The 27,286-nt window shown below is 47.6% G+C and overlaps 1 protein-coding gene across 9 annotated transcripts in view; it reads left to right on the top strand.

The window, feature by feature from the left end:
- The window catches only part of PRP4K (pre-mRNA processing factor kinase PRP4K), a 361,290-nt gene that overhangs the window by 271,733 nt on the left and 62,271 nt on the right, over positions 1-27,286 (top strand). For all 9 annotated transcript variants that reach the window (XR_011199946.1, XR_011199942.1, XR_011199948.1 and 6 more), the window contains exon 13: positions 11,983-12,134. Coding sequence is in view for 1 of the 9 variants with exons in the window: in XM_069217572.1 (XP_069073673.1) it covers positions 11,983-12,134 (152 nt within the window). In the remaining 8 variants the exon portion in view is untranslated. The remainder of the gene's footprint in view (positions 1-11,982; positions 12,135-27,286) is intronic.

The following is a 27,286-nucleotide window of genomic DNA, read 5'->3' as shown; positions in this document are numbered from 1 at the left end:
GTTGAAACTTATCGGGCACCCAACGCGGTCTTGCAACATACACACGGCCACCTCTGTGCTGCAGGTAGTTTACTGCTGGTACTGCCTTGGACATTGCCCACCACTCTCCTTAACTTAACTTAAGTTGCTGTACTCTGCCTGTTTGCAGAACAAGTTTTTCCTCCCTTAGGGTAATATTGCAAAATTCAGAAATTGCACTGTGTCCACTTTTGAAAGTGAAAATAATTTATATTTAAAAACATACTTACCTGAATTATTTTTCTCTGATGAGTAAACATATATAAAGATACTTGCTATATTTGTAAATTGGTGTGGATCTCCTTAGTCAGTCGTGCGTTTCATTTATTGACCATTGTGTGTATTTGTAGATGTCTTGCACTCCTCTGTGTTAAGCCTAAAGCTGCTCGACCACACTACTTCCAAATAGAGCACTTTGGGATTACATAGTAAGCCCCTGTCCACTCATTGGGGAAACCCTGGACTCTTTACACTTTATATCTAGTTATTGACATACCACATAAAGAGCCAGCTTCCTACAGTGACCATCATAATAATATCCCGAACCTCTGCCTCTCCCCAAAACTCTTGGAGAAGCCTTCCTTGCTTCCTGCTTCAAGAAAATCTCAAGTTACCAGAGAGAAAAGATGTGGGCCTGTCACATGATCCAAATCAACCCCATGTCCCACTGTGGCATCCCAAGACCAACGTTGATCCTCAAAACGCTCATCATAGAGGTAGCGCACCACTTGTACAGTAGTCGGGCATAGAACCCTGAGTCGGCCCGAATACATAAAAAAACATTGGTTTGTGCTCCTCTTGCTGGAATGCCCTGGACTTGAGAGGTTGGATCGACATATGAGAGGACTCCATTTAATGGAAAGGAACTGCACCATGCTTCAATACCACTGTTGCTAAAAGCTCTGAATATCCACATTCAGCACCAAATAGACACCAAAAGCGCTTCAGCAACATGCATCAGGAACAGTTTCAAAGATCCTCTCGACATCAAAGGTAGATACCACTGAGGGGTTTATTAGAGAAGCTATCCAGAGGTCCTGAATGTAGGGGGATGGACTGGTGTGTGGTGAGCTTTTATGGTGTTATCACCTTATACCAGGTCCAGGTATTACCTATTAGTGAGGTGTAGACAGTGTCACACAGCACTTATACACTTGAAAGGACCTCACAGTGTTACATAAATAAAGTTACTTTATTGTGGTAACACAAATACTAAAATATTGTATAGGCAATATTCTACCAGCAGGTGAGTAAACACACTATATACACATTCGAACTAAGGAATTAGCATGAAAGGCAATAGAAAACAGTGAAAACAATAGTAAGTACTGAAGGCCCTTGGGAGGGGGGAGGGGGGAGGAGGGTGGGGGGGGGGGGAACCAAACAATATACTAAGAAAGTGGAATGCAAAAGTCAGACACCCACCCAAGGAAGTGTCATCGGTAGAGGGAAGCTTAAGGGACTAGGAGCCCCAGAAGGTACCATAGTGCCCCCCAGCGACGAGGAGAAAAGGGGTAAGTACCTGGTTCTCCCCAAACCCACCAAAAGGACTTCAGAAGAGGATTTTGCAAGACCCAGGAAAGACTGCAAGAAACCAAAGATGGATCCTGGTAGAGGAAGACCTGTAAAGGAAGGGGACCAAGTCCAGTTCACGTTGGAGTATCCGGTTGTGACAGGAGCCACTACCCACCCGTCTGTGGATGCAGGACCAGGTTGATGGTGAATGAAGACAGTCTGCATTACAGCACTGAAGCAGCTGAAGAGTTCCTGAAGTGATGTAGTTGACATCCCACACAGGAAAAATTGTAGTCGGTCAGTGGTGTGGAAAAACCACCAACAAGTCTTGGTAGCTGCAAGAGACGTGGTGCACGGGGTTACTGTCCTTCGTGGAGAGACAAGGGCTTACAGTCTCCTAAGTTGGACAGCTGGTAGAGAGGGCCAAGGGGACCACTCCAGACCGCCACTTGTGATGTAGAATCCACGCAGCTGTGGAGGAGAGGAGAGGAGATCAATGCAGTCGGTCGTTGTTGCAGTTGGTGCCTGCAGATGCAGGGCAGTGACTCCTTCACTCCAAGGGAGATTCCTTCTTGTGGAGACCGAAGACTCATCACCCTCAGAGGCTGCGCATCTGGGGAAATATTACAGTTGCTGGAAGGACGGAGAAACAATGTGCAGAGTAGAGTTGTCTCTGTAGATGCCGATTGTCTGGAGGGTCCAATTGTAGTTCCAGTGGCCAGAAGGTGAAGTAAACATTGCAGAGGAATCCTGCTGGAATCTTGCACGTCAAATCTGAGGACCCACCCAAGAGGGAGCCCCTAAATAGCCCAGGAAGGGCGATTAGTCACTTAGCAGGGTGACCACGTATCAGGAAGGGGCTGTGACATCACCTGCCTGACGGGCCACTCAAATGCTCCCAGGAGCCTCTGCCCACCTTGGATTCAAGATGGCAGAATCGAGTGACCACCAGGAGGAGCTCTGGGCACCACCCCTGGGGTGGTGATGGACAGGGGAGTGGTCACTCCCCTTTCCAATGTCCAGTTTTGTGCCAGAGCAGGGACCGGGGGTCCCTGGACTGCTGCAAACCAGTTTATGCAAGGAGGGCACCAAATGTGCCCTTCAAAGCATACCAGTGGTTTGGGGAGGCTACCCGCTCCCAAGCTATGTAACACCTATTTCCAAAGGGAGAGGGTTTTGCCTCCCACTCTCAAAGGAAATCCTTTGTTCTGCCTTCCTGGGCTGGAGCTGGTCAAGCAGCAGGAGGGCAGAAACCTAGCTGTAGGATGGCAGCAGCACGGGCTGCCCAGGATAACCCTGCAAACTGGTAGGAGCAAAGCTGGAGGTCCTCTATGGAGCCCCCAGAGTGCATAGAATCATACTACCAGTATTGGCAACAGTATTGGGGTTTGATTCTGACATGTTTGATACCGAACATGCCCAGATTCAGAGTTACCATTATGTAGCTGGACACAGGTAGCACTTACAAAGTCCAGAAAAATGGAGCAGGAATTCGTAGGGGCACCTCTGCTCACGCAGGGGTGCCCTCACTCACACAGGTACTTGCACCCTGCCCTCTGGGCTAGGCATAGGGGTGACTTACAATTACCTGGTGCAGTGACCTGTAGGGAAAGGGTGCATGCGCCTTTTCATGCAGGCTGCAGTGCCAGGCCTGCTGACACATTTTGCATGGGCTCTTATGGGTGGCATAATACATGCTGCAGCCCATGGGGAACCCCTGGTGCCCAATGCCCTGGGTACGTAGGTACCATATAAAGTAGGGACTTACATGGGAGCACCAGTATGCCAATTGTGGGTTGTACAAAGTCAGGAGCAGCCAAATTTAGAGGGAGTGAGCACAGTCACCGGGGTCCTGGTTAGCAGGATCCCAGTGACACAGTCAAAACACACTGACATCAGGCAAAAAGTGGGGATAACCATGCCAAAAAGCTGGTACTTTCCTACACTGGATGCAAAGCAGACGTTTTTCATCCACCTGCACATAGGCAAAATTCTTGCCAAAACTTTGATACCAGGACTCATTTTGATCAGGGTGTTCACTTATTGAGTAGAGATGTATGAGCTTGCCACCGGCGATACAACTTGTATTCATGAACTGATTGCCTATGACTCACTGATTGTTCACTTCTTCTGTAAAATGGCTTCTGCACAGGCCATAGAAAATGCACCTCTACCTGATAAGGAGTCCAAGCAAATTGATGGCCTTGGAAAGTGGGTAGCACTTGAGAGGCATTGGCACAAACTCAATTGACCTCCTCTCCCTGTACGACTGCCACCACTGGGAGGAGATAGAGGAACTGGTGTAGCACCTACCAGAGACCTATTGTGAATGAGGACAGAATTGATTGCTCAGGAGAAAACCATCATCAGTGCCAACATTAAGTACTACTTAGACTCTACTGATAAGGCTGTATGGGGGATTAATACATCTTTAGGTCTGATGTATATAACAGCACCTCTTGAATTTCCCTTCTCCTGGGGAGCGTCTATTCGACCCCACAGGTTAACCAGATGCCTGAAAAAAAATAAAAAATAAAACAATGACATTGCCAAATACATGGGTGCTCTTCAGTCACCCAGTCACAGATCTACTTTATGCAGGTAGCAAAACCAGGGTGGTGCAAAACCAGCAGGCTTTTGACTGACACCTACGTACCAACTGCACCAGTCAGTTCTGCCAGGACCGACGGCCACCCAAGACACCCGAAAGAGGGGCCTTTAGAGGAAATGGATGTGAAAAGGGCAGAGGTGGCTCTGAGGTGTATCTCAACTTCAGAACAATAACATCCCTCCACTTCCCTTTCCACATGATCACATCACACCTATCAGAGGAAGGCTGAGGCTCTTCCTACCTCAGTGGGAAAACATCACCTCAGTCCAGTAAATTCTCTCCATTGTACGGGAAGGATACTGCATAAATTTCCACGCAACCCCTCATAACATCACACCCCACAGTCATACTGAGTTCAGACCACCATCACCCTCTGGAGGAAGAGCTACAAGTGCTTGTAACAAAAGTGCAATAGAACCAGTATTTGCATACCAATGCAGTACAGGGGTATCCTCTCTGTCCTTTTTGATCCCCAAAAAGGACTTCTCACTCTGGCCGATCCTCTACTCTGTACCATTAAACAAGTTCCTCCTCTCCAAACATTTTCACATGATCACTTTATAGGGCATCACCCCGCTCAAGGCACATTAATGTCAGTGCCCAATCTGAAGGGCTCACACTTCACATTCCAATCCACCCAGTGCATCACCAGATATTATTCTTTGAAGTGACTAGCTATAGTAATAGCACACCTGCACAGAAATGCCACACACGTCTTTTCATACTTATGAACTGACTGAGCAAGAGCGGCAGCATACAACAATGCCTCCCAGACACTCCTACATCATTGTCCCTACTGCATAACCTAGGTTTCACCATAATGTGACAAAATCACAGCTGAGCCTGCAACAGGCCCAGCCCATTCATAACCCTGTTGCATACCGCAATTCAAAATAAGGTAATGGCACCGCAGCAGATGCTGCTTCTTTTTTAGACACTCTCTCTCTCTCTCTCTCTCTCTCTTCACTGTCCAAACTGTTCTGAAAATGTTTGAGATTATGGCTTCAAGCATAGTAGTTGTGCCATACGCTAGGTTACACATGTGCCACTACAAGAATGCCTCACAAGGCTGTGGGCATAGGCAGAAGTGCTTTGGGAGGATCTAGTGTTGTTAATGTTAAGAGCTCAGCACTCTCCACATTGGAGGTGCAGCAGCGGCCCTGTTGTCGGGCATGCCTTTTCTAGCCCCACTTCTGAAAGTGACCTTCACCACCAATGCATCTTTTGTGTGCTCGGGAGCTCACCTCTGCGAGATGACTGTTCAGAGAACTCTAACCCCTTGGTACTAGGGGCGTTATCTAAACCACCTGGAGCTTCAAAACACAAGACAAGCCTTGAAAGCATTAGTTCCACACACCGTGGGCAATACACTATGGAAGAACTAATCTGAGATATTTGCCTATGCATTTCTGGTCCTCCACCCCCCTTTTTTATTACATGTTATGATGAGGCACAAGTCAGCTAACCTCATCCGTGTGGCACCAACCTGAGTGAAACAGCCCTGATAATAAATGTTTCTAGAAATGTCAATCAATCCTAATGAGAAGCTCTTGCTCAGGCTAGACCTTCTCATTCTCAGCATCAGTGTGAGCTGAGACACACAGATCTCGAATGGCTAAACCTTGCAACCTGAGTTCCAAGAGTTCTGCTTTCCTCAGTCTTTCAGATGAATTCATGGTTGTATTGTGGAAAGGACAAAGGCCCAACAGTCATGCCTGCCACACCTCTAAGAGCTAAAAGGCTTGTGCATTACTGTATCTATATACAGTTAGATCCCTTTAAATTGTCTGTGCATGAGATTGGTTCTTACATCCTACACTCATAAAAGGTAGTTCTTAACTTCAGTTGCAACGTATTTTCGAGATAAACAACACTCCCCTCTGGTTAAGATCCAGTGATTTAAGGCCTTGCTGGACAATCTAAAGTGAGTAATACCTTCTAAGAGGAACCTCCTTGTGGTTTTTACTTGACTCATGGGTCCTACTTTTGAACACCCCCACGAACGCCACACACTTTCATCAAGCATGATTATGAGCACGTAAACACGCTTTCAGTGGCCAAGCTGCCCTGAGAACACACTAACCACAGTTTTGGAGAGGGGGTACTTTACAGGGAGTGCAGAATTATTAGGCAAGTTGTATTTTTGAGGATTAATTTTATTATTGAACAACAACCATGTTCTCAATGAACCCAAAAAACTCATTAATATCAAAGCTGAATATTTTTGGAAGTAGTTTTTAGTTTTTTTTAGTTTTAGCTATGTTAGGGGGATATCTGTGTGTGCAGGTGACTATTACTGTGCATAATTATTAGGCAACTTAACAAAAAACAAATATATACCCATTTCAATTATTTATTATTACCAGTGAAACCAATATAACATCTCAACATTCACAAATATACATTTCTGACATTCAAAAACAAAACAAAAACAAATCAGTGACCAATATAGCCACCTTTCTTTGCAAGGACACTCAAAAGCCTGCCATCCATGGATTCTGTCAGTGTTTTGATCTGTTCACCATCAACATTGCGTGCAGCAGCAACCACAGCCTCCCAGACACTGTTCAGAGAGGTGTACTGTTTTCCCTCCTTGTAAATCTCACATTTGATGATGGACCATAGGTTCTCAATGGGGTTCAGATCAGGTGAACAAGGAGGCCATGTCATTAGATTTCCTTCTTTTATACCCTTTCTTGCCAGCCACGCTGTGGAGTACTTGGACGCGTGTGATGGAGCATTGTCCTGCATGAAAATCATGTTTTTCTTGAAGGATGCAGACTTCTTCCTGTACCACTGCTTGAAGAAGGTGTCTTCCAGGAACTGGCAGTAGGACTGGGAGTTGAGCTTGACTCCATCCTCAACCCGAAAAGGCCCCACAAGCTCATCTTTGATGATACCAGCCCAAACCAGTACTCCACCTCCACCTTGCTGGCGTCTGAGTCGGACTGGAGCTCTCTGCCCTTTACCAATCCAGCCACGGGCCCATCCATCTGGCCCATCAAGACTCACTCTCATTTCATCAGTCCATAAAACCTTAGAAAAATCAGTCTTGAGATATTTCTTGGCCCAGTCTTGACGTTTCAGCTTGTGTGTCTTGTTCAGTGGTGGTCCTCTTTCAGCCTTTCTTACCTTGGCCATGTCTCTGAGTATTGCACACCTTGTGCTTTTGGGCACTCCAGTGATGTTGCAGCTCTGAAATATGGCCAAACTGGTGGCAAGTGGCATCGTGGCAGCTGCACGCTTGACTTTTCTCAGTTCATGGGCAGTTATTTTGCGCCTTGGTTTTTCCACACGCTTCTTGCGACCCTGTTGACTATTTTGAATGAAACGCTTGATTGTTCGATGATCACGCTTCAGAAGCTTTGCAATTTTAAGAGTGCTGCATCCCTCTGCAAGATATCTCACTATTTTTGACTTTTCTGAGCCTGTCAAGTCCTTCTTTTGACCCATTTTGCCAAAGGAAAGGAAGTTGCCTAATAATTATGCACACCTGATATAGGGTGTTGATGTCATTAGACCACACCCCTTCTCATTACAGAGATGCACATCACCTAATATGCTTAATTGGTAGTAGGCTTTCGAGCCTATACAGCTTGGAGTAAGACAACATGCATAAAGAGGATGATGTGGTCAAAATACTAATTTGCCTAATAATTCTGCACTCCCTGTATAGGCTATACAAAGCATGTGTATCTGCAGCTGCAAATACTCTGTACAGAAAATTGTACTTGCCCTGTGACTGTATGTTCATAGCATGCTGTGCTGTCATATGCGCCCACCTTCCTCCCAGAAAGCCAGTAATGGTAACATATGTGTAAGGAAATGCCTCCTTGGCATGGTTACCCCCTGACATTTTTGCCTTTGCGGATGCCAAGTTATGATTTGAAAGTGTGCTGGGACCTGCTAACCAGGCCCCAGCACCAGTGTTCTTTCCCTAAACTGTACCTTTGTCTCCACAATTGGCACAACCCTGGCACCCAGGTAAGTCCCTTGTAACTGGTACCCAGGGCCCTGATGCCAGGGAAGGTCTCTAAGGGCTGCAGCATGTCGTATGCCACCCTGGCGACCCCTCACTCAGCACATACACACTGCTTACCAGCTTGTGTGTGCTGGTGGGGACAAAAGGACTAATCGACATGGCACTCCCCTCAGAGTGCCATGCCAACCTCACACTGCCTATGGCATAGATAAGTTACCCCTCTAGCAGGCCTTACAGCCCCAAGGCAGGGTGCACTATACCACAGGTGAGGGCATAGGTGCATGAGCACTATGCACCTACAGTGTCTAAGCAAAACCTTAGACATTGTAAGTGCAGGGTAGCCATAAGAGTATATGGTCTGGGAGTCTGTCAAACACGAACTCCACAGCACCATAATGGCTACACTGAAAACTGTGAAGTTTGGTATCAAACTTCTCAGCACAATAAATGCACACTGATGCCAGTGTACATTTTATTGTGAAATACACCCAGAGGGCATCTTAGAGATGCCCCCTGAAAACATACCGGACTTCCAGTGTGGGCTGACTAGTTTTTGCCAGCCTGCCATACACCAGACATGTTGCTGGCCACATGGGGAGAGTGCCTTTGTCACTCTGTGGCCAGGAACAAAGCCTGTACTGGGTGGAGGTGCTTCTCACCTCCCCCTGCATGAACTGTAACACCTGGCGGTGAGCCTCAAAGGCTCACCCCCTTTGTTACAGCGCCACAGGGCATCCCAGCTAGTGGAGATGCCCGCCCCTCCGGCCACTGCCCCCACTTTTGGCAGCAAGGCTGGAGGAGATAATGAGAAAAACAAGGAGGAGTCACCCTCCAGTCAGGACAGTCCCTAAGGTGTCCTGAGCTGAGGTGACTCTTACTTTTAGAAATCCTCCATCTTGCAGATGGAGGATTCCCCCAATAGGATTAGGGATGTGCCCCCCTCCCCACAGGGAGGAGGCACAAAGAGGGTGTAGCCACCCACAGGGCCAGTAGCCATTGGCTACTGCCCTCCCAGACCGAAACACACCCCTAAATTGAGTATTTAGGGACTCCCAGAACCGAGGAAGGTTCCTGCAACCTAAAGAAGAAGAAGGACTGCTGACCTGAAGCCCTGCAGTGAAGACGGAGACGACAACTGATTTGTCCCCAGCCCCACCGGCCTGTCTCCCTACAGAAAACTGCAACAGCGACGCATCCAACAGGGTCCAGCGACCTCTGAAGCCTCAGAAGACTACCCTGCATCTAAAGGACCAAGAAGCTCCCGAGAACAGCAGCCCTGTTCAAGAAAATGCAACTTTTTGAAACAAAGAAGCAACTTTTAAAGACCACACGTTTCCCGCCGGAAGCGTGAGACTTTCCACTCTGCACCCGACGCCCCCTGTTTGACCTGCGGAAAACTAAAACTACAGGGAGGACTCCCCGGCGACTTCGAGCCCGTGAGTAGCCAGAGTTGACCCCCCTGAGCCTCCACAGCGACGCCTGCAGAGGAAATCCAGAGGCTCCCCCTGACTGCGACTGCCTGCTTCAAGGAACCAGACGCCTGGAAACCACACTGCACCCGCAGCCCCCAGTACCTGAAGGAACCGAACTCCAGTGAAGGAGCGACCCCCAGGCGACCCTCTGCCTAGCCCAGGTGGTGCCTACACCGAGGAGCCCTTCCCCCCCTGTGCCTGCCAGCATCATTGAAGAGACCCCCAGGTCTCCCCATTGATTCCTATTGAAAACCCGACGCCTGTTTCTACTCTGCACCCGGCCGCCCCTTTGCCGCTGAGGGTGTACTTTCTGTGCCTGCTTGTGTCTACCCGCCTCCCCCCCGCCTAGGTGCCCTACAAAACCCCCCTGGTCTGCCCTCCGAAGTCGCGGGTACTTACCTGCTGGCAGACTGGAACCGGGGCACCCCTATCTCCATTGAAGCCTATGGGTTTTGGGCACCACTTTGACCTCTGCACCTGACCGGCCCTGAGCTACTGGTGTGGTAACTTTGGGGTTGCCTTGAACCCTCAACGGTGGGCTACCTTGGACCCAACTATTGGCCTGGAATTTGTCTTTGTGTGTTCCTCATTTATTGCCTGTGTGTGTACAACAAATGCTTAACACTACCCTTTGATGAGCCTACTGCTCGACCACACTACCACAAAATAGAGCATTAGAATTATCTCTTTTTGCCACTATCTTACCTCTAAGGGGAACCCCTGGACTCTGTGCACACTATTTCTTACTTTGAAATAGTATATAGAGCCAATTCCTATAATATGTTTCTATGTCTTTTACTACATTAAATATGCACAACACACAGTCTGTGATGCTGGACTCTACTTGCACTACTCGCCTTCTGAGCGAAAAACAGTGTAATGTGGAGGCTGTGTGCTGGTGCATTGTGGGCCAGGTGTGGAATCCAGTCTCTTGGCTTAGACTCCTTCAAAGAAAATCAAGTTGCAGAAGCATTGTATGATTGGGGCTCATTGTTCTAGTTAGCTCACTGAAATGTGACTGGTGAATTTCATTGTTGTTTTTTTGTTTTCAAACATTAGGTTTTATAATATTACAATTCCTAGCCATAGCAAAGACCTTTGTTTTTAGTGAATTCCTAAGGGTTTTTCAACGTAGAATATATTACCATACCTGACTATAACACCACTTTAACCTTTGTTTTATAAGTGAGTTTCAGGGGCTGAGGGGGTTTGATCATATTTACCCAACTTCTTCACTGAGCATAGTTTTAGTCCGTGCGTTGGTGGGGCACAACCTACCAGGGGGCAGCCTAGGCCATGTAGGCAACCAACCCCCCCACACATCTCCAGCAGACATTTTACTTGCTTGATTTCAATTATTTTCATGGTATCCACGGTACTCTTGTGGTACTGCAGCCTGCACTTCACTCATGTTACTCCTGAAGCTCCACTTATTGATGCTGCTAGTCTCAAGCCTCCTGTGGTACTTCACAGGGTGGAGCAGGGGGGGCCTTGCTGAGTACTGCAGGGAAGACGGCCAGAAAATATTTTTTTATGCACTTTATGGCCTTTGGGTCCTCCCCATGAGGGCCAGGGTGTCCCTACCCGGCTACCTTACCTGTGTTTTTTTTTTTTTTTTTTTTTTTGTTTTTTTTTTTTAGGAGACTTGGCGGTTGCAACACTTTTTTTCATGTTGTGGCCAACCAATCAGATTGGTTGGTCCTGGGGGGACAGAAAAAGTCGTGTGAGACTGAAGTGACCAAGGAAAAAAATCCTTTTCGGCCAGTCAGATCTCTGTATTGTTTTGATTTGCGGTACTGGAGGAGTCATGTGGGATCAACCATCTAGATAGCACAATAGTTTAAACACAACTTTCACAAAAGTGGCTATACCTATTTACACCAAATAATGAAAAGCACGCTTTCTGAGTAAAGACATAACTTTCTGCCAGATTTATGTGTTTACCTGTATCTCTTCCCACAAATTCTGTATTGTAGGAACCCAGGTATTTTGGCCAGCGACAAGTGATAATCCGTGGTTCCTTTACAATTATGTAGATACTTGTATGGTGGACAAGTGCCAGTAATATTTGTTATACTTCATGTTGTCAGTTAGCTTCTACTGTCGCCAGTTTCCTATTTGACAGCAGCTTTCAGAATTGCCAAACAAAAACTTACCGAATATGTTTAAGAAAAAAAGTTATTTTCTCCATTACTGCAAGCTGCGACACATAGAAACTCTTTTTCATCCTTGTTTTTGGGAGTAGGCGTTTTAGCATTGTCACATGTGTGGACTCTTGCTATCATTTTAGAATATGCATGTCCAGCAATACTTTCATTCCTGTTATTGAAAGCATCTGTATATCTTTGGCCATGACATTTTACCTTGTGAAATTCATATTTCAGTTATTGGAAAAACATATGACTATGGGATCGATATGTGGTCTGTTGGATGTACACTGTATGAACTTTACACAGGAAAAATATTGTTTGCTGGAAAAACCAATAATCATATGTTGAAACTTGCCATGGATCTCAAAGGAAAGATGCCTAACAAGGTAAGAAAAGTAAAACAACATTTTTAAAAAATGCACTTCCAAACTCTTTAGCCAATGTTGTTTAAGTCTTCTTTATACCTAGAATTGTCTGACCCCAATTTTATTTTCGGTAGAAGTATCGAATTGTGATTTGGACTCCTCGTAGAGTGTCTTACTTTACTCTGTTTATGAGCTTAGTACACCAGTTCTCATGTGAGGACCTGTGAGAAGTTCAGTCTTCAGGAAAATGTGTTATAAATTCAGACTTATTGATAGTGGTTTCTTACTTTTCTGTCTCTGAAAAGCCTTACTTATTTGATAGTCCAGTCCTGGGCGAACTAGGGATAGCCAACAGAGAGGATAGTAGAGAATAATACATTACGTTTGTGATAACCTAGTTTCTTAGTGGTACAGACAACAATCTCTGCATGTTTCATTTCATCTCACCAAAAAAATAATTACTATCCTTCCACAATGTCAGAAGCAGTGATGGCTCTGTTAAGCAACCTGCTTGCATTTCTTTTGTTTCAGCGGTCTGCAGCTCTTGCTATTCCTCTTTGCATCAGTATAATTTGATATTTTGTTTGGAATTTTGAAACTAAGCTGGATAATACTGTTGATGTTAACAAATCTAAGCCTAACATTGAATGAGTAGAAATAAGATGGATGCTTATGGAAAACAAATACCACCTCACAAAACATCTTTTGTATTCATCATTGTAAACCATTGTAACAATGCCAGGTGGAATAACATTTTTGTCCTTGATTTGCTGGCGGCACATTGCAGCCATTTAATTTTATAAATGCAGTTACTTTCATGCCTTTCTCTTTCAAATTTGAAATGATTTCTGAGGGTAAACCTGAACGTAGACATCAACCTGGTAGGATATCTTCCCGGTTAGCCACTGCTTCTGCAATATGCAGACGTTTTATCAAGTAGCTGACATTCTGAGAGTGGCTAAAAAAGTATTGCCTTGAAAAGGGAATATCCACCTGCTCTTGATAATTTGCAGACTAAGAATAGACTTGGTGAAATTAGGTTTACCTTCATATTCTTATCACAATCAGCATAATCATTCCTCAGTTTTTCAGGAAAAGCTGGAGTTCTTGTTGGTGTTTGTGATGAGATGCACAGGGGTTGGTCGTATATGGATAACATATTGTAGGTGATTGTGAAGAGCAGCGTGAAAAGATTAAAAACCTATTTCAAAAGTGTTAAGTTTATTTTAGTTACCTTTGGAGTCTCTCCTTTTATATATACTTTATACGTGTTTGGGGGAATTTTGTTGTTTTTATAAAACTAATAGTTTTTCAATTTTTCTGTAACTCAAAAGGGAGTGAAGAGAAAAATTGACAGGAGAGTTCTTAAATTACCAGCCTTGATGTGAGCTACATTTCTAGCAGTCTCAGACCTGATTACGAGTTTGGCGACCAGGATGACCCGTCTGCTGAACTTCCGACGGGAAGGCTGCCGCCATCCTGACTACCTCCCCGCTGGGCTCCTTACGACTTTCACGCTGAGCTGATGGCCGGAAACCAAGGTTTCCATCCATCAGCCCAGGGGGAAAGTGGCAGCAGTGTTCTTGTCGGCTCGTAATCGAGCCGGTGGTAATGCTGCCCACCCATAGGGTGCACCAGCACACTCTTGCAATGCCCACTGTCTGCACAGCAGACAGTGGGCATTGCATCGGTGCTGGACAGGGGGACCCCTGCACTGCCCATGGCAAGTGCATGGGGCAATGCCCTGCACCTGTTCTCTGCTGGCCTTTGCCACCACGAAAAGGCCGGCAGAGAACCAGGTCATAATCAGCAGGTTGGTGCTGATTCTGACCTCTGCCACCTTCAGCCCGTCAGGATCGAAGATCCCAGTGGAGATGGCGGTAGGTTGGCGGGGCTGCCTGCCAACCTCGTAATTTGGTGGTCGGACTGCCACGACTGTGGAGGTCCGACAGCCACTGCGAGTGTGGCGGTCCGAGGACCGTCACCCTCGTAATCAGGCCCTTAGTTGCTAGAGTGATTTTAGTTCAATATAATCAACTTGAACCTTTGTGTTTTTCTTTTTTCAGTTTATTTTTAGTGTGCTGACTATAGTGAGATTATATGTACTTTCAGTATAGCTATTTTTGGTCTGTTAGATTTGTTGCTGAAATCAGTATGCCATGAGGCATTATGCTTGTAACATTCCAAATGACAAACAAATCAGTTTTACAGAATTACGATTTATGTGAGGACGTTTGGCTTTTTAATGTTTTGCCATATTGACATACTGTGGCGCGCCACCGTTCCACTGACATCTGAAAATTTAAGAAGAGGGACAAAAATACCAATGCTGCCCAGACTTTTTAGAACCACAACCCAATTTGTGGAACTACAAACTTTCGTGACCCGTCTAGCTTTAATGCACTGGACTGGGCGATTTGTGTTTCATGATGTACCTGAAGCATCATGTGGTACCGCACTGTCATTTACAGGCTGCACATTTTGCAATGAAATGGCTATTAAGTTTGCACACACAATTTTACTGAGGAAATTATATGGCATACACATGATAATGTGTGGAAATCACTTTTAGGGAATATTTATCATTTATGCATCAACAAGTAAATTGTCTTGATTTTTTTTTTTTTCCTATTAAAAACTTTGTTTCCATCACACTGCAGAATTACTACAAAAAAATAATTGTGCTCCATTTTTGCTTTCCTACGTGCTGAATGTGTACAGTTCATTTACAGATATTTACGTTTTGTTGTACTACAAAAAAATTACGTTGTACAGTTTTTCCTTTCACACTACCTGTACCACAGCAAGATTGTCACATAATTTAATGTATTTTTCTATCCCTGACTGCAAAGTGAGAGGAGGTTGTAAACATCAATCCTCCGTTAAAAAAATAATCAGCAACTTGTCAGAAGACATAGACTTACATGTGACCTTTTTCTTTAAAGCACAGCAAATGTGGCAAGATAAATACAGAATTGAATGCCATCTTTTTTTATTGCTTCGAATTTGCGACCCACCAAAAAATCAGCTCATGGCCCACAGTTTGGTAAACAGTGTTCTAGACACTAAATGCAAGTTCCTGATAGATGATTTGCAATACTTAGAGCCCTTGTAATCAACATATGTTTAAAACTCTATACAGTTGTCCATAACAAGTAGAAAGAACATTAGGTTACCCTGATATTTGCTGTCAGGAATTCTATTATCATATTTGCATTGTTCCAGTATTCCTTAATGCACTTGTTTGTGCAGCCATTACTCTTTATTGGCCTCTACGTTTATGAGCACAAGTCCCAACTTCTTAGATGTCCTTTAGAATCTTCTACTCATTTGAACTTTATCCTTTAAACTATTTTCCATACAACACTCTGTGAGAGAAGGCTGTTATTATTTGTGTTAGAGCTTGAATGTTATCTTTGTTTGCTCATGCTTTACTGATGTATTTAAATCGTATAAATCTGATTTTATTCTCTGTTGTAATGTGTCTGATTATATTGCTCATCTTTCTCAAACATATCCCTTATCTTGCTAAATCTAAATCTAGGTGTAGGAAACTGGCACTTGTTGCAGTCTTCCACCCCCCACCTCCCTTTCCCCCCCCCCAACACTTTCTGCCTGATATTGATGCTGACTTAACTGATAGTGTGCTGGGATCCTGCTAACCAGGCACCAGCACCAGTGTTCTTTCCCTAAAAATGTACCATTGCTTCCACAATTGGCACACCTCTGGCACACAGATGAGTCCCTTGTAAAAGGTACCAGTGGTACCAAGGGCCCTGTGACCCGGAAGGGTCTCCAGGGCTGCAGCATGTGTTGTGCCACCCTAAGGGACCCCTCACTTAACACATGCGCACTGCCATTGCAGATTGTATGTGTTGGAGGGGAGAAAAAGGTAAAGTCAACATGGCATCCCCCCCAAAGTGCCATGCCCACAAAACACTCCCTGTGGCATAGGTAAGTCACCCCTCTAGCAAGCCTTACAGCCCTTAGGCAGGGTGCATTATACTACCAGTGAGGGCATAGCTGCATGAGCAATATGCCCCTACAGTGTTTAAGTCCATTCTGAGACATTGTGAGTGCAGTGTGGCCATATTAAGTATTTGGTCTGGGAGTTTGACATTTCAAACTCCACTGAATACTGGAAAGTTCGGTATCGAACTTCCCAGCACAATAAACCCACACTGATGCCAGTGTTGGATTCATTCTAAAAAGCACACAGAGGGCATCTTAGAGATGCCCCCTGTATTTGACCCAATCCTCTAGTGTAGGACTGACTGGCCTGTGCCAGCCTGCCACTAGCAGACAAGTTTCTGACCCCATTAAGCGAGGGTCTTTGTGCTCTCTGAGGCCAGAAACAAAGCCTGCACTGAGTGGAGGTGCTTCACACCTCCCCCCTGCAAGAACTGTAACACCTGGTGGTGTGCCTCAAAGGCTCAGGCCTCATGTTACAGTGCCCCAGGTCACTCCAGCTGGTGGAGATGCCTGCCCCCCAGACAAAGCTCCACTTTTGGCAGCAAGTTCGGCGGGAAACTTAAGAAAAACAAGGAGGAGTGACCACTTCAGCTGGGACCACCCCTAAGGTGTCCAGAGATGAAGTGACCCTCTCCCTGTAGAATCCTCCATCTTGGTTTGGAGGACAGGGACTGTAAAGAAATGGCTCCCTGTTGCAGTTACCCCCCACTTTTTGCCTGATACTGATGCTGACTTGACTGAGAAGTGTGCTGGGACCCTGCTAACCAGGCCCCAGCACCAGTGTTCCTTCACCTAAAATGTACCATTGTATCCACAATTGGCACACCCTGGCATTCAGATAAGTCCCTTGTAACTGGTACTTCTAGTACCAAGGGCCCTGATGCCAAGGAAGGTCTCTAAGGGCTGCAGCATGTCTTATGCCACCCTGGAGACCTCTCACTCAGCACAGACACCCTGCTTGCCAGCTTGTGTGTGCTAGTGAGGACAAAACGAGTAAGTCGACATGGCACTCCCCTCAGGGTGCCATGCCAGCCTCTCACTGCCTATGCAGTATAGGTAAGACACCCCTCTAGCAGGCCTTACAGCCCTAAGGCAGGGTGCACTATACCATAGGTGAGGGTACCAGTGCATGAGCACTGTGCCCCTACAGTGTCTAAGCAAAACCTTAGACATTGTAAGTGCAGGGTAGCCATAAGAGTATATGGTCTGGGAGTCTGTTTTACACGAACTCCACAGCACCATAATGGCTACACTGAAAACTGGGAAGTTTGGTATCAAACTTCTCAGCACAATAAATGCACACTGATGCCAGTGTACATTTTATTGCAAAATACACCCCAGAGGGCACCTTAGAGGTGCCCCCTGAAACTTAACCAACTAGCTGTGTAGGCTGACTGGTTCCAGCAGCCTGCCACACTAGAGACATGTTGCTGGCCCCATGGGGAGAGTGCCTTTGTCACTCTGAGGCCATTAACAAAGCCTGCACTGGGTGGAGATGCTAACACCTCCCCCAGGCAGGAGCTGTGACACCTGGCGGTGAGCCTCAAAGGCTCACCCCTTTGTCACAGCCCAGCAGGGCACTCCAGCTTAGTGGAGTTGCCCGCCCCCTCCGGCCACGGCCCCCACTTTTGGCGGCAAGGCTGGAGGGAACAAAGAAAGCAACAAGGAGGAGTCACTGGCCAGTCAGGACAGCCCCTAAGGTGTCCTGAGCTGAAGTGACTCTAACTTTTAGAAATCCTCCATCTTGCAGATGGAGGATTCCCCCAATAGGGATAGGAATGTGACCCCCTCCCCTTGGGAGGAGGCACAAAGAGGGTGTACCCACCCTCAGGGCTAGTAGCCATTGGCTACTAACCCCCCAGACCTAAACACGCCCTTAAATTTAGTATTTAAGGGCTCCCCTGAACCTAAGAATTTAGATTCCTGCAACAAGAAGAAGGACTGCCCAGCTGAAAACCCCTGCAGCGGAAGACCAGAAGACGACAACTGCCTTGGCTCCAGAAACTCACCGGCCTGTCTCCTGCCTTCCAAAGATCCTGCTCCAGCGACGCCTTCCGAAGGGACCAGCGACCTCGACATCCTCTGAGGACTGCCCCTGCTTCGAAAAGACAAGAAACTCCCGAGGACAGCGGACCTGCTCCAAGAAAAGCTGCAACTTTGTTTCCAGCAACTTTAAAGATCCCTGCAAGCTCCCCGCAAGAAGCGTGAGACTTGCAACACTGCACCCGGCGACCCCGACTCGGCTGGTGGCGATCCAACACCTCAGGAGGGACCCCAGGACTACTCTGATACTGTGAGTACCAAAACCTGTCCCCCCTGAGCCCCCACAGCGCCGCCTGCAGAGGGAATCCCGAGGCTTCCCCTGACCGCGACTCTTTGAAACCAAAGTCCCGACACCTGGGAGAGACCCTGCACCCGCAGCCCCCAGGACCTGAAGGACCGGACTTTCACTGGAGGAGTGACCCCAGGAGTCCCTCTCCCTTGCCCAAGTGGAGGTTTCCCCGAGGAACCCCCCCCTTGCCTGCCTGCAGCGCTGAAGAGATCCCTAGATCTCCCATTGACTTCCATTACAAACCCGACGCTTGTTTCTACACTGCACCCGGCCGCCCCCGCGCTGCTGAGGGTGAAATTTCTGTGTGGACTTGTGTCCCCCCCGGTGCCCTACAAAACCCCCCTGGTCTGCCCTCCGAAGACGCGGGTACTTACCTGCAAACAGACCGGAACCGGGGCACCCCCTTCTCTCCATTCTAGCCTATGTGTTTTGGGCACCACTTTGAACTCTGCACCTGACCGGCCCTGAGCTGCTGGTGTGGTGACTTTGGGGTTGCTCTGAACCCCCAACGGTGGGCTACCTTGGACCAAGAACTGAACCCTGTAAGTGTCTTACTTACCTGGTAAAACTAACAAATACTTACCTCCCCTAGGAACTGTGAAAATTGCACTAAGTGTCCACTTTTAAAACAGCTATTTGTGAATAACTTGAAAAGTATACATGCAATTTTGATGATTTGAAGTTCCTAAAGTACTTACCTGCAATACCTTTCGAATGAGCTATTACATGTAGAACTTGAACCTGTGGTTCTTAAAATAAACTAAGAAAAGATATTTTTCTATATAAAAACCTATTGGCTGGATTTGTCTCTGAGTGTGTGTACCTCATTTATTGTCTATGTGTATGTACAACAAATGCTTAACACTACTCCTTGGATAAGCCTACTGCTCGACCACACTACCACAAAATAGAGCATTAGTATTATCTATTTTTTACCACTATTTTACCTCTAAGGGGAACCCTTGGACTCTGTGCATGCTATTCCTTACTTTGAAATAGCACATACAGAGCCAACTTCCTACATTGGTGGATCAGCGGTGGGGTACAAGACTTTGCATTTGCTGGACTACTCAGCCAATACCTGATCACACGACAAATTCCAAAATTGTCATTAGAAATTGATTTTTGCAATTTGAAAAGTTTTCTAAATTCTTAAAAGACCTGCTAGGGCCTTGTGTTAGATCCTGTTTAGCATTTCTTTTAGAGTTTAAAAGTTTGTTAAAAGTTTGAATTAGATTCTAGAACCAGTTTTAGTTTCTTAAAAAGTATTCCAACTTTTAGAAGCATAATGTCTAGCACAGATGTGAATGTGGTGGAACTCGACACCACACCTTACCTCCATCTACAGATGAGAGAGCTAAGGTCACTCTGTAAACTAAAGAAAATAGCAATGGGCCCCAAACCTACCAAAGTACAGCTCCAGGAGCTTTTGGCAGAGTTTGAAAAGGCCAACCCCTCTGAGGATGGCAACTCAGAGGATGAAGATAGTGACTTGGAGGGAAATTCCCCCCCTCCAGTCCTACTTAGGGAGAGCAGGGCTTCTCAAGCCCTGACTCCACAAATAATAGTCAGAGATGCTGGTTCCCTCACAGGAGGGACCAACAACTCTGAAATCACTGAGGATAACTCCAGTGAAGAGGACATCCAGTTAGCCAGGATGGCCAAAAGATTGGCTTTGGAAAGACAGATCCTAGCCATAGAGAGGGAAAGACAAGAGATGGGCCTAGGACCCATCAATGGTGGCAGCAACTTAAATAGGGTCAGAGATTCTCCTGACATCCTAAAAATCCCCAAAGGGATTGTAACAAAATATGAAGATGGTGATGACATCACCAAATGGTTCACAGCTTTTGAGAGGGCTTGTGTAACCAGAAAAGTAAACAGATCTCACTGGGGTGCTCTCCTTTGGGAAATGTTCACTGGAAAGTGTAGGGATAGACTCCTCACACTCTCTGGAAAAGATGCAGAATCTTATGACCTCATGAAGGGTACCCTGATTGAGGGCTTTGGATTCTCCACTGAGGAGTATAGAATTAGGTTCAGGGGGGCTCACAAATCCTCGAGCCAGACCTGGGTTGATTTTGTAGACTACTCAGTAAAAACACTAGATGGTTGGTTAACTGGAAATGAAGTGTGTGACTATGTTGGGCTTTATAATTTGTTTATGAAAGAACACATTTTAAGTAACTGCTTCAATGAAAAGTTGCATCAGTATCTGGTAGACCTAGGTCCAATTTCTCCCCAAGAATTGGGAAAGAAGGCAGACCACTGGGTCAAGACTAGGGTAACCAAAACTTCCACTGGGGGTGACCAAAAGAAAGGGGTTACAAAAACTCCCCAGGAGAAAGTGGGTGACACTAGAAACAAAGAAAAAGAGTCCTCTGTAGGCCCCCAAAAACCAGAACAGGTGGGTGGGCCCCAAGACACAACCCAAAACAAAGGTGGGTACCAGGGTAAGAACTGGGATGCCACTAAGGCATGGTGCCACAACTGTAAACAGTCTGGGCACCACACCAAGGACACTTCTTGTCCCAAAAACAAACCCCAGAACAAGATTCCAGGGGTAACCAGTGTAGCCATGGGAGATGACTCCTCAGATGAGGAGGTCTTCATAGCCTTCAACTGGAAACAGGGCCCAACAGGTGAGTTGGAGATTCCAGAGGGAAGTAGACACTTCCACCACCTACTGGTGAATGGAATCCCAACCACTGCCCTGAGAGACACTTGTGCCAGTCACACTATTGTGCATGACAGGCTGGTGCTCTCAAACCAGTACATCCCAGGTGAGACTGCCAGGGTAAGAGTTAGCCTAGACAGGGTCACTAAGAGGCCTGTGGCTTTAGTGCCCATAGAAGTGGGTGGCACTCTTAGCTGGAGAAGGGTAGTAGTCAGTACAGACCTCCCCCTTGATTGTCTCCTTGGAAATGACTACCCAGAGGTTAGTCAGAGCCCAAGAGAGGAACTGGTCCAGTGCCAGTCCTCTCCCAAGGATTCTGGAAGTCCTGCCTCTGCAGTAAATGCAAGCAGACCCCAGAAGAAGAAGAAAAGAAAACAGAGTAGGAAGGGTGGACAACCTTTAGCCAAGGTTACAGCAAGCCAAGGAGATTCTGCTCCAGTAGGGGAGAACTCCAAAAATGGCCCTGATAAAGTCCAACCTGACCCACAAGAAGTCCTGGCTAGTCAGGCAACTGTTAAACCTGAGTGGGTGGCTCCTCAGCTAACAGAAGAAAGAGTGGAAGAAGGGTGTTTACTACAAGATGTGGTAACCCCCCACTCTAATACAGCAGACAGGCAACCTGAACCCAAAGAAGCCTGTAACTTAGCCCCTTCCCTTTTAGGTGAAGAGCTAAAGGTGTGGTTCTGGGCACTGACAGCTGTCAGTGGCCTCTGCTGGGTGTTAGCCTTTATGGCTGCACTATCCTTGGCATGGTGGTCTGACCCCATGCCAAATAACAAGTTAGGCCCCCTGACCCTGTTGGTCATGGTGGGGTTACTCCAGCTCTGGGTAACCTCTTTGGGTAAGCTAGGGGTGACCCTGGCTAAGATAAGATTAGCAGAGGTGGATACCTCTGACCTCAAAATAGAGAGAATGGGTGAAGACATAAAAAGCACAGACAAGAGGCAGTTCAGACTAGGTCCTATCACTGTGGAAGTGGGTCAGTTCCCCAGAGGGAATGACCTGAACAGGAGGATGTAAGGCAGAGTAGGCCCTGCAACAAACCAGCCATTTCCTCTACTCTTCCTCGCCTGACAGACTAGGAAGACTCTTCCAGCGTTGGCTGAGTCTCCTGGCCTGTGGGCTGGGGGGGGCTTGTGTAAAGAAATGGCTCCCTGTTGCAGTTACCCCCCACTTTTTGCCTGATACTGATGCTGACTTGACTGAGAAGTGTGCTGGGACCCTGCTAACCAGGCCCCAGCACCAGTGTTCCTTCACCTAAAATGTACCATTGTATCCACAATTGGCACACCCTGGCATTCAGATAAGTCCCTTGTAACTGGTACTTCTAGTACCAAGGGCCCTGATGCCAAGGAAGGTCTCTAAGGGCTGCAGCATGTCTTATGCCACCCTGGAGACCTCTCACTCAGCACAGACACCCTGCTTGCCAGCTTGTGTGTGCTAGTGAGGACAAAACGAGTAAGTCGACATGGCACTCCCCTCAGGGTGCCATGCCAGCCTCTCACTGCCTATGCAGTATAGGTAAGACACCCCTCTAGCAGGCCTTACAGCCCTAAGGCAGGGTGCACTATACCATAGGTGAGGGTACCAGTGCATGAGCACTGTGCCCCTACAGTGTCTAAGCAAAACCTTAGACATTGTAAGTGCAGGGTAGCCATAAGAGTATATGGTCTGGGAGTCTGTTTTACACGAACTCCACAGCACCATAATGGCTACACTGAAAACTAGGAAGTTTGGTATCAAACTTCTCAGCACAATAAATGCACACTGATGCCAGTGTACATTTTATTGCAAAATACACCCCAGAGGGCACCTTAGAGGTGCCCCCTGAAACTTAACCAACTAGCTGTGTAGGCTGACTGGTTCCAGCAGCCTGCCACACTAGAGACATGTTGCTGGCCCCATGGGGAGAGTGCCTTTGTCACTCTGAGGCCATTAACAAAGCCTGCACTGGGTGGAGATGCTAACACCTCCCCCAGGCAGGAGCTGTGACACCTGGCGGTGAGCCTCAAAGGCTCACCCCTTTGTCACAGCCCAGCAGGGCACTCCAGCTTAGTGGAGTTGCCCGCCCCCTCCGGCCACGGCCCCCACTTTTGGCGGCAAGGCTGGAGGGAACAAAGAAAGCAACAAGGAGGAGTCACTGGCCAGTCAGGACAGCCCCTAAGGTGTCCTGAGCTGAAGTGACTCTAACTTTTAGAAATCCTCCATCTTGCAGATGGAGGATTCCCCCAATAGGGATAGGAATGTGACCCCCTCCCCTTGGGAGGAGGCACAAAGAGGGTGTACCCACCCTCAGGGCTAGTAGCCATTGGCTACTAACCCCCCAGACCTAAACACGCCCTTAAATTTAGTATTTAAGGGCTCCCCTGAACCTAAGAATTTAGATTCCTGCAACAAGAAGAAGGACTGCCCAGCTGAAAACCCCTGCAGCGGAAGACCAGAAGACGACAACTGCCTTGGCTCCAGAAACTCACCGGCCTGTCTCCTGCCTTCCAAAGATCCTGCTCCAGCGACGCCTTCCGAAGGGACCAGCGACCTCGACATCCTCTGAGGACTGCCCCTGCTTCGAAAAGACAAGAAACTCCCGAGGACAGCGGACCTGCTCCAAGAAAAGCTGCAACTTTGTTTCCAGCAACTTTAAAGATCCCTGCAAGCTCCCCGCAAGAAGCGTGAGACTTGCAACACTGCACCCGGCGACCCCGACTCGGCTGGTGGCGATCCAACACCTCAGGAGGGACCCCAGGACTACTCTGATACTGTGAGTACCAAAACCTGTCCCCCCTGAGCCCCCACAGCGCCGCCTGCAGAGGGAATCCCGAGGCTTCCCCTGACCGCGACTCTTTGAAACCAAAGTCCCGACACCTGGGAGAGACCCTGCACCCGCAGCCCCCAGGACCTGAAGGACCGGACTTTCACTGGAGGAGTGACCCCCAGGAGTCCCTCTCCCTTGCCCAAGTGGAGGTTTCCCCGAGGAACCCCCCCCTTGCCTGCCTGCAGCGCTGAAGAGATCCCTAGATCTCCCATTGACTTCCATTACAAACCCGACGCTTGTTTCTACACTGCACCCGGCCGCCCCCGCGCTGCTGAGGGTGAAATTTCTGTGTGGACTTGTGTCCCCCCCGGTGCCCTACAAAACCCCCCTGGTCTGCCCTCCGAAGACGCGGGTACTTACCTGCAAACAGACCGGAACCGGGGCACCCCCTTCTCTCCATTCTAGCCTATGTGTTTTGGGCACCACTTTGAACTCTGCACCTGACCGGCCCTGAGCTGCTGGTGTGGTGACTTTGGGGTTGCTCTGAACCCCCAACGGTGGGCTACCTTGGACCAAGAACTGAACCCTGTAAGTGTCTTACTTACCTGGTAAAACTAACAAATACTTACCTCCCCTAGGAACTGTGAAAATTGCACTAAGTGTCCACTTTTAAAACAGCTATTTGTGAATAACTTGAAAAGTATACATGCAATTTTGATGATTTGAAGTTCCTAAAGTACTTACCTGCAATACCTTTCGAATGAGCTATTACATGTAGAACTTGAACCTGTGGTTCTTAAAATAAACTAAGAAAAGATATTTTTCTATATAAAAACCTATTGGCTGGATTTGTCTCTGAGTGTGTGTACCTCATTTATTGTCTATGTGTATGTACAACAAATGCTTAACACTACTCCTTGGATAAGCCTACTGCTCGACCACACTACCACAAAATAGAGCATTAGTATTATCTATTTTTTACCACTATTTTACCTCTAAGGGGAACCCTTGGACTCTGTGCATGCTATTCCTTACTTTGAAATAGCACATACAGAGCCAACTTCCTACAGGGACCAATAGATCTGTGTCCCCCCTTCCCAAAGGGAGTGGACACCAGAAGGGTGCAGCTACCCTCAGGGACAGTAGCCATTGGCTACTCCCCTTTGACCCTGGTAATGCCCCTAAATCTTGTATGTTAGGGCTTCTGTGAACCCAGCTCACCAGATTCCCGGCGACCTAACAAGAAGAAGGAGGACTGGGACTGCTAAGCTAAAACCCCCTGCACAGAAGAAGGAAGATGACAACTGATTAGGCCCCAGCCCTACCGGTCTGTCTCCTACTTCAAAGGACCTGCAAAAGAACAGTGACACATCCAGCGGGACCAGCGACCTCTGCCAGGCTTCAGATGACTGTCCTGCACCCAAAAGGACCAAGAACTCCCACGGACAGCGGCCCTGTCCAAAAATAAACCAACAACTAAGGACTCCCATCTCCCTCCGAATGCGTGAGTCCTAACCACTCTGCACCCGATGCCCACAGCCTGTGTCCAGGTGGTCCAACCAGCTAGAGAGGATCCCCAGGCGATTGCGAGCAAGTGCCCACCTTGGGTTGACCCTCCACGATGACACCTGCAGAGGGACCCCCGCCCCCCCCCCCCCCTCACAAAAGCTCCAGACGAAGATATCCAACGCCAAAGGACCCACTGCACCCAGGCGTTGGAAAAACCCACACTTTGTGTAGGTACATTCAGCAGGCTGCCCTCCTCCCTGTTATACATTGGAGTGGTTATCCTTTTGGAGTCCTGTGTCTCATTTATTGACTATTGTGTGTATTTGTGGTCATCTTGCACTCCTCTGTTGTATGCCTAAGGTGGCTTGACCACACTACTTCCTAATACAGCACTTTAGGATTGCATAGCCAAGCCCTTATCCACTCATTGGGGAACTGTAAAGAAATGGCTCCCTGTTGCAGTTACCCCCCACTTTTTGCCTGATACTGATGCTGACTTGACTGAGAAGTGTGCTGGGACCCTGCTAACCAGGCCCCAGCACCAGTGTTCTTTCACCTAAGATGTACCATTGATCCCACAATTGGCACACCCTGGCATCCAGATAAGTCCCTTGTAACTGGTACCTCTGGTACCAAGGGCCCTGATGCCAGGGAAGATCTCTAAGGGCTGCAGCATGCATTATGCCACCCTAGAGACCCCTCACTCAGCACAGCCACACTGCTTACAAGCCTGTGTGTGCTAGTGAGAACAAAATGAGTAAGTCGACATGGCACTCCCCTCAGGGTGCCATGCCAGCCTCTCACTGCCTATGCAGTATAGATAAGACACCCCTCTAGCAGGCCTTACAGCCCTAAGGCAGGGTGCACTATACCATAGGTGAGGGTACCAGTGCATGAGCACTGTGCCCCTACAGTGTCTAAGCAAAACCTTAGACATTGTAAGTGCAGGGTAGCCATAAGGGTATATGGTCTGGGAGTCTGTTTTACACGAACTCCACAGCACCATAATGGCTACACTGAAAACTGGGAAGTTTGGTATCAAACTTCTCAGCACAATAAATGCACACTGATGCCAGTGTACATTTTATTGTAAAATACACCCCAGAGGGCACCTTAGAGGTGCCCCCTGAAACTTAACCGACTATCTGTGTAGGCTGACTAGTTTTAGCAGCCTGCCACAAACCGAGACATGTTGCTGGCCCCATGGGGAGAGTGCCTTTGTCACTCTGAGGCCAGTAACAAAGCCTGCACTGGGTGGAGATGCTAACACCTCCCCCAGGCAGGAATTGTCACACCTGGCGGTGAGCCTCAAAGGCTCACCTCCTTTGTGCCAACCCAGCAGGACACTCCAGCTAGTGGAGTTGCCCGCCCCCTCCGGCCAGGCCCCACTTTTGGCGGCAAGGCCGGAGAAAATAATGAGAAAAACAAGGAGGAGTCACTGGCCAGTCAGGACAGCCCCTAAGGTGTCCTGAGCTGAAGTGACTCTAACTTTTAGAAATCCTCCATCTTGCAGATGGAGGATTCCCCCAATAGGGTTAGGATTGTGACCCCCTCCCCTTGGGAGGAGGCACAAAGAGGGTGTACCCACCCTCAGGGCTAGTAGCCATTGGCTACTAACCCCCCAGACCTAAACACGCCCTTAAATTTAGTATTTAAGGGCTACCCTGAACCCTAGAAAATTAGATTCCTGCAACTACAAGAAGAAGGACTGCCCAGCTGAAAACCCCTGCAGCGGAAGACCAGAAGACGACAACTGCCTTGGCTCCAGAAACTCACCGGCCTGTCTCCTGCCTTCCAAAGATCCTGCTCCAGCGACGCCTTCCAAAGGGACCAGCGACCTCGACATCCTCTGAGGACTGCCCCTACTTCGAAAAGACAAGAAACTCCCGAGGACAGCGGACCTGCTCCAAGAAAGGCTGCAACTTTGTTTC

Source organism: Pleurodeles waltl, chromosome 2_1 (genome assembly GCF_031143425.1).
Source record: "Pleurodeles waltl isolate 20211129_DDA chromosome 2_1, aPleWal1.hap1.20221129, whole genome shotgun sequence".
Taxonomy (NCBI): Eukaryota; Metazoa; Chordata; class Amphibia; order Caudata; family Salamandridae; genus Pleurodeles; species Pleurodeles waltl.
This window is presented reverse-complemented; position numbering and strand designations above follow the sequence as displayed.